Source organism: Micropterus dolomieu, linkage group LG12, assembly GCF_021292245.1.
Source record: "Micropterus dolomieu isolate WLL.071019.BEF.003 ecotype Adirondacks linkage group LG12, ASM2129224v1, whole genome shotgun sequence".
In the NCBI taxonomy this organism is placed as follows: Eukaryota; Metazoa; Chordata; class Actinopteri; order Centrarchiformes; family Centrarchidae; genus Micropterus; species Micropterus dolomieu.
Window position 1 is genome coordinate 12,788,252 of NC_060161.1, and position 13,451 is coordinate 12,801,702.

At 42.7% G+C, this 13,451-nt stretch overlaps 2 protein-coding genes across 4 annotated transcripts in view; one reads left to right on the forward strand and one right to left on the reverse strand.

The window, feature by feature from the left end:
• nlgn2a (neuroligin 2a) overlaps positions 1-6,155 on the forward strand; it is a 188,370-nt gene extending 182,215 nt beyond the window's left edge. For all 3 annotated transcript variants that reach the window (XM_046064235.1, XM_046064237.1, XM_046064236.1), the window contains 4 exons: positions 1,321-1,586; positions 2,787-2,940; positions 3,854-4,220; positions 4,433-6,155. In XM_046064235.1, the coding sequence (XP_045920191.1) occupies positions 1,321-1,586; positions 2,787-2,940; positions 3,854-4,220; positions 4,433-5,267 (1,622 nt within the window). In that variant the 3' untranslated portion in view covers positions 5,268-6,155. The remainder of the gene's footprint in view (positions 1-1,320; positions 1,587-2,786; positions 2,941-3,853; positions 4,221-4,432) is intronic.
• A 3,352-nt stretch (positions 6,156-9,507) lies between these two features.
• The window catches only part of LOC123980795, a 20,962-nt gene continuing 17,018 nt past the window's right edge, over positions 9,508-13,451 (reverse strand). Inside the window, exon 7 of the mRNA XM_046065343.1 lies at positions 9,508-13,445. Within this exon, the coding sequence (XP_045921299.1) occupies positions 10,312-13,445 (3,134 nt within the window). The 3' untranslated portion in view covers positions 9,508-10,311. The remainder of the gene's footprint in view (positions 13,446-13,451) is intronic.

Below are 13,451 nucleotides of genomic sequence, written 5' to 3' on the forward strand. Positions count from 1 at the left end.
TTGTCGTCACCCCATCGTCATCATCGTCCACGTCATCAACATCAGCATCTAACGGTGTAACATCAGCCCTCTAGACACTGCCTGTCTGTCATGCCCCACACCCCCCACCCCTTCCCTCTTTCCCGCCAGGGATGCCAGGTAAGGAGTCTGTCATCCCCACCCTTAAGGGACACCAGTCATGTCAACAACACAGCATCCACAAATCAAGCCCGACAGCAGAGACGTACAGGATGGAAGTGGCAGACAGGATGGAGGGAGGGGTTGTAAGTGATACTGATATGATGATGGGTGGGGGATGTGCTGTAGTGGGGAAGGCAGGATCCATGGTATCATTTTAACAATGTTTAAGGGAAAAGGAGGTGAGGTAATAAAATTGTTAAGGGAGGAGAAAGAGGACAGAAAATGCTCTAACATGCCATATCACAAAGCAGAAGGAGCCAGAAAAAGAGGAAGGCACTGAGCACAGAAGGCAAGAGGCACTTAGGGAGTGACAAAAAAACTGATTTTGAAGCCGAATGAAATAATACCTACCTCCTACCTCTGTGTGTCTGCCTCTCCCACTGCCTCTCTCATTGCGGACATGTAGGTATAGCTGTTTCCAAGCTACTTCTTGCTATAATTGATTTCCCAGGGAAAGAGGGCTCTGCAGCTCTGCTTAATAATTAACTGACCAATCTGTAGCCCAGGAGAGGGAAGAGAAAGAAAAAAGGAGCACGAGAGGAAACGAGTGAGGCAGGCGGCCCCTTAACGAGCCACTTGAGTGGTTCAAACAGCACAGGACAGGCAGAACTAAGGAGACAGAGAGAGAGAGAGACAAAGAGGAAGAGAGGGAGGGAGAAACACAGCTAGAGAGAGTCTGAGAGAAGAAACTGCCAGCACAAGAAAGAGGAAAATGGCTCTTTTGACGTCTCAGTTGAGCTTATTCCTAGTCTTGCTTCTTATTTTTTGAGCTACAGAACCATAGCATGCTCTATATCTGAGATGCTTTGGGTCTGTGGTCCTATCCTGTGTGAGAATGATAAGAAGAAAGAAGTTAAAATTGGTAGTTTTTTTTAAATAAATGGAAATTTTAAAGTGGAAAAAGAGAAATGATATGTGATTTACACATCAAGTAGTCTCTCTGCGTCCCTTTCTATCCCAGAAATGAACTTCAGACAGACAGCTTCACAGAGCTCCTACAAGTATGCAACAACATTGGGGGGATTGCACATGACATTTAGTGAGCTCACCAACATTTTAGCATGTTCTTAGGATGTTAAAAGGAATGTATCCCCTCTTACAGTAATATAAATACCCAATCTTTTCCATCTGTCCTTTCAGGTCTGTTCCACAGGGCCATAGCCCAGAGTGGAACGGCCATCTCCAGCTGGTCTGTCAACTACCAGCCCCTTAAGTATACCAAGATCCTGGCCCGGAAGGTGGGCTGCACCTACACAGAGACGGCCGATCTGGTTGACTGCCTGAGGCGCAAGAACTTCAGGGAGCTGGTGGACCAGGACATCCAGCCGGCTCGCTATCACATCGCCTTTGGCCCCGTGGTGGACGGAGACGTGGTGCCTGACGATCCTGAGATCCTCATGCAGCAGGTGAGGGTCTCTACAGGATTTTTATTGTGCAAGTAGAGTGACTTGAGCTGTGATGGCACACCGGGCAGAGGAAAGCATGAAGAAGCTGTGGATGTGACTTTTCCACAGATTTAGGTAGTGGTGAAGTTCACAAGCTAAAAGACAGTGAAAAACAACTGTGGTGTGGGTGATGCACATTGCCATGGTGGTATATTTTTGGCTTGTGATCCCATACATACAAATAGTGTACAGGCTGCAAGTCTGGGTTGTAAGCAGTTCAATCAAAGACTGATTTTCTCTTCTACACTTAAATGGTACAACTTTAAGAGGTGTGAAGGTGTAAAACTACATAGTATTTCAACAAACAACAAAGACAGGAAATAGAGAACAAATAAACATAATTGTATAGCATATATATATTTTTCCTTATTTCACACTTTATTCCATGTTTTTCTGAATGGAAAAAACAGAATATTGAACGTATTAGCGTTAATGTCTGTTAACCTGCTCTTATGACTGAAGTCAGTATGCTTTATTTGAAAGTCATTTTGTTAAATAATAGAAATCTCTCACATAAGGGGAAAAAAATGAGAAAAACGAGAAAAAAACAATAGAGGTCATCACAAAATGACAAGTTCAATTTATCCAATGACTCTCTCTGTTATTAGGCAGATATCAGATTATATTATATCATATCAGATTCCTATTAGACCCCCAAAATAATTCATTATCTATAAGAAATAATTAGAGGTGAGCATCAAAAGGTTTCTGGCTGATTTAAAGGAAATCATCAAATCCCAAAGCCTTTAATTGAGCTCTTGTTGTGCATGAATTGACACTGTAGATTTTAAGAACTCTGCACTTACAGGTTGCGCAGCACTGTTTTCATAGAACTTATCTTTGAGATATTTATTATCTTATCATGGAGCAAATCTAATGTATTAGATGATAACATATGGCAGTATTAAAACCGAAAACTAGATTAATTGTCCGCAAGCTGTGCATTAATTAAAAAAAAAAATACCCTGCAGATTTACATTTCTTGGCATATGAATAAAAGAGATTTGACTTTACAGATAAATACACAAAATGAAATTGTCGTCAGCAGCCTTCGTGGTTGTAGTGGATTTAGATTTGTGACATACAGAGTACAGAGACTGAAAACCCTGCCCTTTAAATAGTTTCAGCACTCAACATGTTATTACTCTGTTGCACCACCAGGGGGAGTTCCTCAACTATGACATCCTAATAGGAGTGAACCAAGGAGAGGGGCTGAAGTTTGTGGATGACAGCGAGGACAACGACGGCATCTCGGCCGCAGCATTCGACTACACCATCTCTAACTTTGTGGACAACCTCTATGGCTACCCTGAGGGTGAGGCCAGGCCAACATTACACTCCTTTCAGGCTTTAGTCTTTTATCATATGTCCTCGACCGCCTCTCAGGTGACAGAACTCTGCTCACTAGAAGCACAATTAGATTAAATCTTTCTGGGGTACACACATGCACGCCTAAATTAAAGGATGATTTGATAAATATAAAGAACACATACGTTATTACCACAATACTATAAATACCTATACATATGACATCATGCGACAAATATTCCCTGGTACCTGAGCTAGAAAAAGGTGCTTAATTTCTGTGGTATTCGACATTATCATATGATTTCTACAAAAAATACATCAACAACAACTTGTCCAAAACATCATGTGGGCAAAGAATGAGAGAAGAGACAAAATGTGAGCCAAGCAACGTGCATCAACCACAAGAGGCATACTAAAGAGAGTGCCTATCATCGAGATTATCTTTCACCATGGTTGGTCTGTGCTTTGGCCTTTGAGGCTCTGTGGGCACTAATGCTGTCTCTCATCATCCCCCAGGCAGCCAGCCCCCAATCACAGTGCTGTTGTTCCTAACAGATCAGCCTGCAAACCCCTCACAGTGGGCCACACTCAAAATACAGACACATTTGGATAATGCAGTCACGCTTCCTCTCAAGTGCTTGTCACTCACTCTGCTAAACATATTCTCTCTTTTGCCCTTTGTGTCGCTCAGTCTGTCCTTTCAGTTTCTCTCTCAGCCACCGGATGTCTCTCACACATACATACAAACACAGATGAAGACGTTTTATTCCTGTCGATCCAGTTCATCTTAGCAATGTGTGCTTCCTTCCGACAACCTCTGTTTCACATCTCTTGACCACTCGCATCTCAATATATTCTATCCCTGTCATCACTTTCCTCTTAACTTATCACAATTTTCTCCTTTTTCCTTTCCCATCCAGGCAAAGACATCCTGAGGGAGACCATTAAATTCATGTACACAGACTGGGCGGACAGGGACAACGGCGACATGCGAAGGAAGACCCTCTTAGCTCTGTTTACAGACCACCAGTGGGTGGCGCCGGCAGTGGCCACCGCCAAACTCCACGCCGAGTTTCAGTCCCCAGTTTACTTCTACACGTTCTACCACCACTGCCAGACCGAGACACGACCCGAGTGGGCCGACGCCGCCCATGGAGATGAGATACCGTACGTGTTTGGCGTGCCCATGATTGGTGCCACAGACCTGTTCCCGTGCAACTTCTCCAAGAATGATGTGATGTTGAGCGCTGTGGTCATGACTTACTGGACCAACTTCGCCAAGACTGGGTAGGCCTTGCTGATGATTTTATTCTCTGTGGTGTGACTGAAGGATTAACCAACTAGTGTAATGCCTCTTCAGTAGTCAGAGTTGTGTCTTTCTGAAGGTTTTGCTTCCCTTTTAATAACAGTGATGTATCTATGGTTAGTGCCCTGTCTCCAGAATGATTAAAACCTTGACTTGAAACCTATAACTGAGATGCACCTCTGTCCTCCACCAGGGACCCCAATCTGCCAGTTCCTCAGGACACCAAGTTCATTCACACAAAGCCCAACCGCTTTGAAGAGGTCATTTGGACCAAGTTCAACTCAAAGGATAAGCAGTACCTCCATATTGGCTTAAAACCTCGTGTTAGAGACAACTACAGGGCCAACAAGGTGGCCTTTTGGCTGGAATTAGTGCCCCACCTCCATAGTCTACATGAGGAGCTCTTCCCCACCACTACCCGCTCGCCGCCAGGCCCTGGCCCTGGAACCCACAGACCCTGGCCCAGAACCCCAGGCCCTCGCACCACTCGTCACCCCTACCCTACCTTCCCCTCTGATCCGGAGCCTGAGGGTTCGGAGCGTCCACACCAGGACCTCTTCCCCGGAGACACCCGGGACTACTCCACTGAGCTGAGTGTGACAGTCGCCGTGGGGGCGTCGCTTCTCTTCCTCAACATCCTGGCCTTTGCCGCCCTTTACTACAAGCGTGACAAGCGGCACGAGATGCGACGCCACCGGCTGTCTCCTCAACGGGGCGGCCCCGCCAACGACCTGGCTCACAGCCAGGAGGAGGAGATCATGTCCCTTCAGATGAAGCACTCGGAGCACGATGCTCACCACGACATGGAGCCACTGCGGCCACACGACATCCTACGGCCCGCCTGCCCACCTGACTACACACTGGCGCTGCGCCGCGCCCCGGACGACGTGCCGCTGATGACACCTAACACCATCACCATGATCCCCAGTACCATCACCAGCATGCAGCCTCTTCATGCCTTCAACACCTTCCCCTCCACTGGCCACAACAACACCCTGCCCCATCCCCACTCCACCACCAGGGTATAGTAGGGACTGGCCTGACACAGCGCCACCTAAGGACCAGGAAGACTGGCTATGCTAATGATCTAGAACTGAAGCCCCTGGAAGTGGGCCTTTGTTCTGTTCTCTTATTCTCTTGTTTCTCCAAAAACAACTCCACCTCCTCCATCATGTGCAGCATGCTCCACTGGTGGCGTGTGGAGAAGCAACTGAACTGCGCGGCAGCAGATGATCAGTTTGGGGCTGATGTAGATCTTTCAATGATACTGTTTTCACACAAGGTCTGCTGTTCCAGACTAAAGACCCCTGACATTTGTCGTAGGGATGAATGCTTTCCGCCCCTTGCTGTTTTCCCCTTTTTTACTTTGACGTCTTCTCTTTTTTCTCTCCCTAGTGTGCTATGTGCATATATCGTTCTCTTTTCTACATCTGTGTCTTACCCCTGCTTTGTTCCTCTCATTCGACGTGTGATTCTCTCCCTCTCCCCAGTGCTCCTTTGCTCGAAGGATTCATAAACTGCTGAGCTGTAGGAGGGGGCATAGAGTACATACAGTAATCATATAGCTATGAAAACATTGATATCTGATACTTTCATTCTACCAGCATTCTTGGTGCCAAGTATGTACTACGGTGTTTGCTTTCTCATCAAGGGAGAAAAAAACGAAAGAAAATTCTAGAGTATTCCTATTTACTGTCAATTAACAGATGCTGTGTGTTCTCATGACAAAGTGCCAAACTGGCCCTCGATTGTGTTTTTTTCTTTCTTTCATCTTCTTTTTTTTAAGCATTTGTTTAATTGTTGTTTTTTGTGGAAAGATTTTTTTTTTGCTGAAAATATAGATATAGAGAAATGATATTATATATAGTTATATATAAATGTGTACAAAGGAGAAAGTATATAAATGGGTTTTCTCAGTGGGGATCTATGCATGAATTATTTTTAAAGATGATGACGGGGGAAAGAACACTGTATCTGTCAATGCACGTTTCCCAAATCTAATCAAATCATATTGGTCTACTCTGAATATTTTGGTTTTTGTTTTACCTCACAGAACAAGAACACCACAGAGAATCCTTTAGTAACCCCCCCCCAAAAAAAATACTCACCCTCACCTCCCAACACCCATTTACTAAAGAAAGAGTCATTGCCATAAATCTCAGAAGACAATAGGGTCAAAGCAACAACTGTGAACATACTCTTCCCTCCATTCTCTCTTCATGATGTTATGATGTTATTTAGAAGTATTTCCAGGTGATGCAGCACGCCAACAGCAAGCCCATCATCCTACAGTAGCTACTTTTTCTTTCCTGTATCTGTATGGAGATGATCATTTTTTAGGGTACTTGAGGTGCCACATCTGTTGTTGTAGCTTGCCTGTACAGAATTATTTTTGTATTTCAGTGAAGGTGAGAAACAAAGCAGAGACAGGCAGCCTTTGCTCTTTTAAGTACACCTTCCTTCTCCTGTCTGCACCCCTATTTCCAGCACATGCATATTCTGTTTGATATATGCCTAGAAGAGAGCGTGTGTGTGTGTGTGTGTGTGTGTGTGTGAGAGAGAGATATCAGAACTGCTTCACATGGGCATAGGTGGGCCCTAATTAGACAGCAAAGAGATAGAGAGGCAGACAGACAGGATCACCCCCATGGAAAAAGCATAGACTCCAAAATGACTTATTTCCTGCTGTGCACCCAAACACCCCCCTCTGTATCAGCATCCCTTGCTCCTCCCCTCTCCTCTCTCCGTCAGCACACTAGTTTTGCATTCAAAACTGATACCCATGTTGCGGTGATCACCCATAACCACAAAACTCTAAAACACCTGACTTCACTGTGTCAGTGCCGTTCTACACAATTTCTGACCTCAGTTCAACTCTGCTATTATCCTCACATTGAAGGGTTAGTTCACTAAGCTAGTGACCTTTTGTGAGCAGCTCTAAATTAAACTCTAAGCACACTGAGGGTAATCGTTGGGGCTTCACGGCCTGTGTTACACAGAGCTGCAAGATGAAAAGGGAGCTCGGATCTCCTAAACAGGGTAAAGCAACACAGTTTACTACTGCTGTTTCTGATTGGGCTCTTTTCTTTCAGGTGAGAAAGTGAAGGCCTACAGCTCAGCGATGCCCCCCTCCAAGTCTCTAAAGATCTCAAACATGGATCATGGGTAATACTCTGCTTAATACAGTATGTTAACTGAACTGATGTGCTGGTGTTTGAGCCCATGGGAACACACTACATCCAGTGTGGGAGAAGTTAATCACTGGTGTTGTCTTTGCTTGTGCTCTAGCTTTAGCCTGTTTGTTTGTTTTCTATTTTATTACTGCCTAACGGGGCGGTGGGGGAGAGATATACCTGGCTTCTCCTGTCAGAGATTTTGTAAGCCCACTGAAAGGGAAATGTGCACAATGTAAAACACAAAACAACTGACTTGGGAGTGCTGCAGGTGGATAAATGCTGTGGATCAGATGACGGACAGCAGCACAAAGAAAGGTGCACGCTGTGGAAAACAGACTTTGGGAGGAGATTGGAAAAAGACTCTCAGCCTTAAATGTAGAAATCAGAATCAGATTAATCAAAAGAGAGGACGAACTGATCACTAGCAACTAACGACATTCAAAGGCATGGCCATCTTTCTACCCACAATATTTGCCAGGAGGATACCTTACTAATCTGTCCTACGGAGGATCTGATCTGACTGCCCAGATCCATTAGAACCTCTGTACTCACTCCTGTGGATAAGGAGACAGGGAGGAGTTGTGAACCTCACCACAGCTACAATGACACCACTGGAGGTTAAAACAGAAACAAGGTATTTAGTTTGGTCTGTTCTTTTCCCTTGTCTATTTTATAAGCTAACACTGGAGGGCGCCATCGTGACAGGGAACTGGATGTGTGAAGAAAAATACCAAACTGGGAGGCAGGACAGAGACAGACACTCAACGTCTGGAAGAGGACAAAACTGTACATTTTTATGTGTAAGAAACAAACAGACAAAATATTTGTAAATATTAAGTTTCTTGTTTGTTTTTCTTTTTTTGAGTGAATGAATGCTTATTTTGTGACAACATAAGACAACAGGTGCAGTTTGCCAAAAAAAGGCCACTAACTGGTTTCAAATTTGTTGGTGAGTATAAAATCCTTGCCACTGGTCACTTTTCATACCATCAGAAAAATACTTATTCACCTGTTGCCCTTTATCATGTGGGCATCCTGTAGCATCATGGTTTCTAACCAGTAAAGTCACTGTAGCAGAAATTCATCTCCACTGCAGCCGCAACACGACAGAAGGCCTAAGATGCTGCAGTTGGCATTTGCTAGTTTCATTGTTCTTTGTTCTGGGGTTCAGCTAGAAGAATCAACTACCATGAGTTTTTTCGAGTCGAGATTTAGCAAACTTTTATTTTAATAAATGTCTCCTGATGAATCTGTATTTATGGAAACATCCCAGTGGCTACGAGTACTGATAAAAGCCAGCTGTTGCCAGCTAACTAATGTAATGGTGGTCTAGGAAAGTGTTTCATGGTCAGGACTTCTAAACTGAAACACTAAATGAAGTGCAGTAAGTTAAAAGTTAGTTCACCTCACATGTAGCAGTGTTTACATGTAGCCACTTAATCACGTGTGACAGACATGAGGGCTTTGATACCATAAGATGCCTCATATCCTCCTAGATAAATGAGATCACACATGTGGTCTGACTTTTTTCTTCCTCACACTGTGTTGCATTCTGGGTATGGAGGCTGTGTTGACCTTACAGTGATGTGTTGTAGCAGTGAAGAGATTCAACAGTTGAGAGATGGATGAAAGTAAGTTTGCAGCCCCTCAGTTCTCACAGTTTATTCATATTTCAACATGCCTGAAAACTACAGTCAGCCAAGCAAAACAAGATGACTTCATATCACTGAGGTCAGATCCTGTGTCAGATCGGTGGTGCATGGAAGCACATGATTAACACCCCACAATGGCAAACATACACAGAGACAGTGACACTTAAACACTGACTCACATAAACCTTCAGCTTGGTCTCCATTGAGAAGTTGCACCTGTTGTCTTGTTTTTACATTCTTTGTTGAATTCAGAAACCCAAGACTTGAGATGAAGAAAAATGTTAAATAATGGAATTTAAAAAAAGATTATTATTAAAAAAAGGTATAGTAAAACTATATAAATAAATGAGGTGATGATATTTCTGTTTACTTTAGAAGTTATTATACACTGTATGCTGTGATTCTGATCTGGGAAACATTAAAGACATTCATAGCCAGTCTGCTGATTTTGTCTCTTTATTGAATCAGTTAACACAAGGAAGTAATGTGTACATGTTGACAACACCACATATTTAATGAATGATCCTTTATAAACGGTAAATATTTGGCATCAGATACTAAATAAACAGACATCGTAAATTCTGAATTAAGAAAATTACGTTTTATACTCAATTAGATAAGAATAAAAATGTGTCGCTCATGTGTAGCCTACATGTTGACATTCAGACTGAATGATCTTTTAATACATTTCATACAATATTTTGCATCAGGTACTTCACAGAAACAAAAACAGATTGTGAATTCCAAGCAAACAATCGCCTATCCTATTAAAATAAAATGTAAATATGTGACATCAGATACTTCACAAAAACAATCAATAAAAGATTTCATATCAGATCGTATATGATAAAAGAAAAAATCGCTTTACTACTACTACTTTGATTAACTGTACATTTTCGAAGTGACTTCATCTGTCACACAAAATTGATGAATTCAAAATCAGATTTAATCAAATTGGAAACATTTGGTATGTTTCTAACTTGCTCCTAACATGTACATTAAAGAAAGTATTTTAAAATGTAGTAAACACTTACAGGTAAAGCAGATTATTTTTAATAAACATGTTAAATGTGATATCAAGTTAAGGGGAGGACTAATTGGAGTGATTTTCTTATAGTTTTGTAAGCTGCAGTGATAAAACATGTGTCTACTGATAATATCTTTAACCATGTTACAACTTGTGATTGTCTTCTGAATGTATTGAGGAACATGTGCACCTCTGTAACCACAAAGCATGTCTTCTCTCACTTGATGTTAAACGACTCTTTGAGGCTCGCTTCTGCTTGTTTATGTGTGATTGTTTTCCAAATTTCAGGAATATCAGCAGGCTCTGCATTATATGCTTCAGCAAACTCCTTGTTGAACTTTGCCAGTACATATTTCCAGTAGTCTGACGCCTCTAAACTTACATCTGACTGGATTATCCAGTCTGGGAAAATATCTCTGTAGTCCTTGTAAGGGTGATATTCACCTTTTGTAGCATCACAGCGAAAACGTGCCTCACTGTTCACCAAGGACGAGCATATGTCAATGACAAGTTTTTCTGTCCGCTCCCACCTGAATCTACCCAGACCCTCTGGCCGATGTAGTTTAGCAAAGTGCTCTCCATGTTTACAAGCTCCTGCATCACAAGGAGCTTTGCAGAATGGACACTGTTGCCCACATCCAATCACCTGGGTGAAAAGCTCGTTCTGGGGCTTCACATGAAGATTTTTCAGTTTCATTTGGATGGTTTCTGTTTTAAACTTCTCTCTAAGAGCCTGTGCCATGTCCTTCACACACTCAGTGAGCCAGTGAGCAAACTGTTCCTGGTCGGCATTGTTCAGGATCATGAAAGCACCAAGAGCATCCTGGGAAATGACGAGTTTATCACCAAGTTCTTGACAGACATCTTGAATGAATGTCTTCACGTTACTAATCTTTTCTGTTTTAGCTTTGTTGATAGCATCATTTATGCTGCTGATACTTGACAGAACATGTCGATCCTCAAACTCAAAAACTTTATCACCCTTTGAAAAGTGTTCCTCTATTTGTTTGTGTGTCCATTTCTTGACATGATCCTCATATGAGCAAATGTAGCTCTTATAGTTTTCAAAGTCATCCTTTGAGAGCAAATCCAGTAAAACTGAATACTGGAAGAACATTCGTGTGCTGAACTGGAACCTTGTCAGCATTTCACCAGTAATATCAGGACCCAATGAACGGTTGACAAAGTCTTCGACTGCAGGCCTCAAGCAGCAGTTTGTGAATTCTTCTGCCTTCTTCTGGCACTGGTCTCGTTCATGGAACAAGTCTTTGAAATCAACACGAAACTTTTCTTTGTTCCGATTAACACATCTATAGGGATCATTAGCACGTATGATATCTTCATGCATTTTCTGAAACTGTCTGGCTGCAACTCCACAGATGTGCTGTTTTAGAGAAACTTCAAACTCAGTGTCTATCTTAACACTCTGACTGTTCTGCAGCCGCTCATCAATCATGTGTAGGATCTCCTGGATGTAAGTGTCATGGTAATTGTTTTTCCTTTCCATTTTTTCAGTCACAAACTGTGTGCAAGCATCTATGATGCTGTCAGCCATGTTCTGTGAAGCCATTACATGATCATTAATAAAGAGCTTGGAAGCTTTGTGTTTTAACTGGTTGCAAAATTCTTCCGCTGTATATTTGAAAGGCATCAGTCCACAATCTTTCAGTCTTTTTTGACTTAATAATTCACATGCATGACTCCCCTTACGTGATAGATTTTCTCTTAGATAGTGGGACACACTTGTAAAAACACTTTTGGGCTTTTGTTTAGAAAAAGATAGTTCCTTTACTGTTTTATTCCACATCTTATCAAATTCTTTGTCTAGCTCTTTGTCTGTCATCTGGAATTTTTTCCCTCGACATTCCTTAATCAGTCGATGCACACCTCCCTCTAATTCTTTTGTGTGGTTCTCCTTGATTCTGTCAAGTTCTGTCATTCCCTGTCTGATGTCAGCTGCTGCTGTGAGCTGATTGTATACAGAGCTCTCCATTTCTCGACGAAGGCTCTTTGCACTGCTTGAGAATTCCTCCCTGTATCTTTCAACTAGATACACATGACCCTCTGTTTGCCTGAAGTACTGTTTTAAATTTTCAAGTAGCTTTGTCTCCCATTTAGTCAGCTCTGTGCAAGCTTCACTTTTCAAACTAGTAAGAAGTTCTGACATGTCAGATATCTCAGATTTCACAGCAACTGTGCCGAAATTAGAAATTCTTGTTTCAGCTTTTGTAACCCATGTGTACATTTCTTTTTTGAATTCCCATTCCCATTTGTTGAACTCTGTGCACAGCCTCATGTATGCATCAGCCACTAGGCTGTTTCTGAAGCTGAAGATGAAGTTTTCATGCTTTACTGCATTCCACAGGCTTTCCATCCACTCTGTAAACTCTGAGATATTATTAGCAGATGACTCACACCTTCCCAGAATTTGGATGATGTTCTTCTTGAGCTCATAAACGGCCTCACTGTACCCTGCATTGACTGGTGCCATTGGTGGGTTTCCATTCCAGAGTCCAGGAATGTACCAGTTCCCAGTGTCGGGACTGTACTCCATCACATCAGTGAAGCTCTTGTTCTCCTCTTTCTTTTCCATCTTGGCTGCTGCCTGGGTCATCTCGTTTAGCTGCTGCAAGAGCAGTTTCCTGTCTCGTAAGTTCTTGTCATGGGCTGAAACATCTGACACATTCTGGTGAACAAACTGACATTTGGGCTTTTTGCCCACCTCTTTCATCCTGAGAAAAGCATGCACAACTATTTGTAGGATGTCCTTCATTTCTGTTGAATTCTCCATTGCAATATTGATGATGGTGATATCACTCAGCCCAACAACAAGTGTTGCAAGCTCGTTGTCGTGCTCATGGCTATTGTCCAGTTGTGCAAGCTCTGGTGACTTTAAGCCCTCAGTGTCAATGATCACCATGAAGTCACAGTTGAGTTCTTTTTTGACATCTTCATTGATTCTGATCAGCAACATAAACGCACCTCGAGTGCATCGACCACTGCTGACTGCAAACTGCACTCCAAACATGGTGTTGAGGAGAGTGGACTTTCCTGTGCTCTGAACTCCAAGAACTGTGACTACCAGTATCTTGCTCTTAGGAGACACCAAGTCATTGAGCTGAGAGAGAACGTCACTCACCCATCTGAGAGGTATGTTGGATGCATCTCCATCTACAAGCTCAAGGGGAAATCCATCAAGCAACAATTCAGCACATAGTTTGGGCAGATGCTGTAATTGTTGATGTGACACGTGTCTCTTTGGAAGGGAAACTGAAGCTTCATAGATCTGACCCATTTCACGGAAGAAGTGTTCAGTCCCCAGTGAGCTGTTGGAAAGTTGTCTGTCAATTTCTTTGA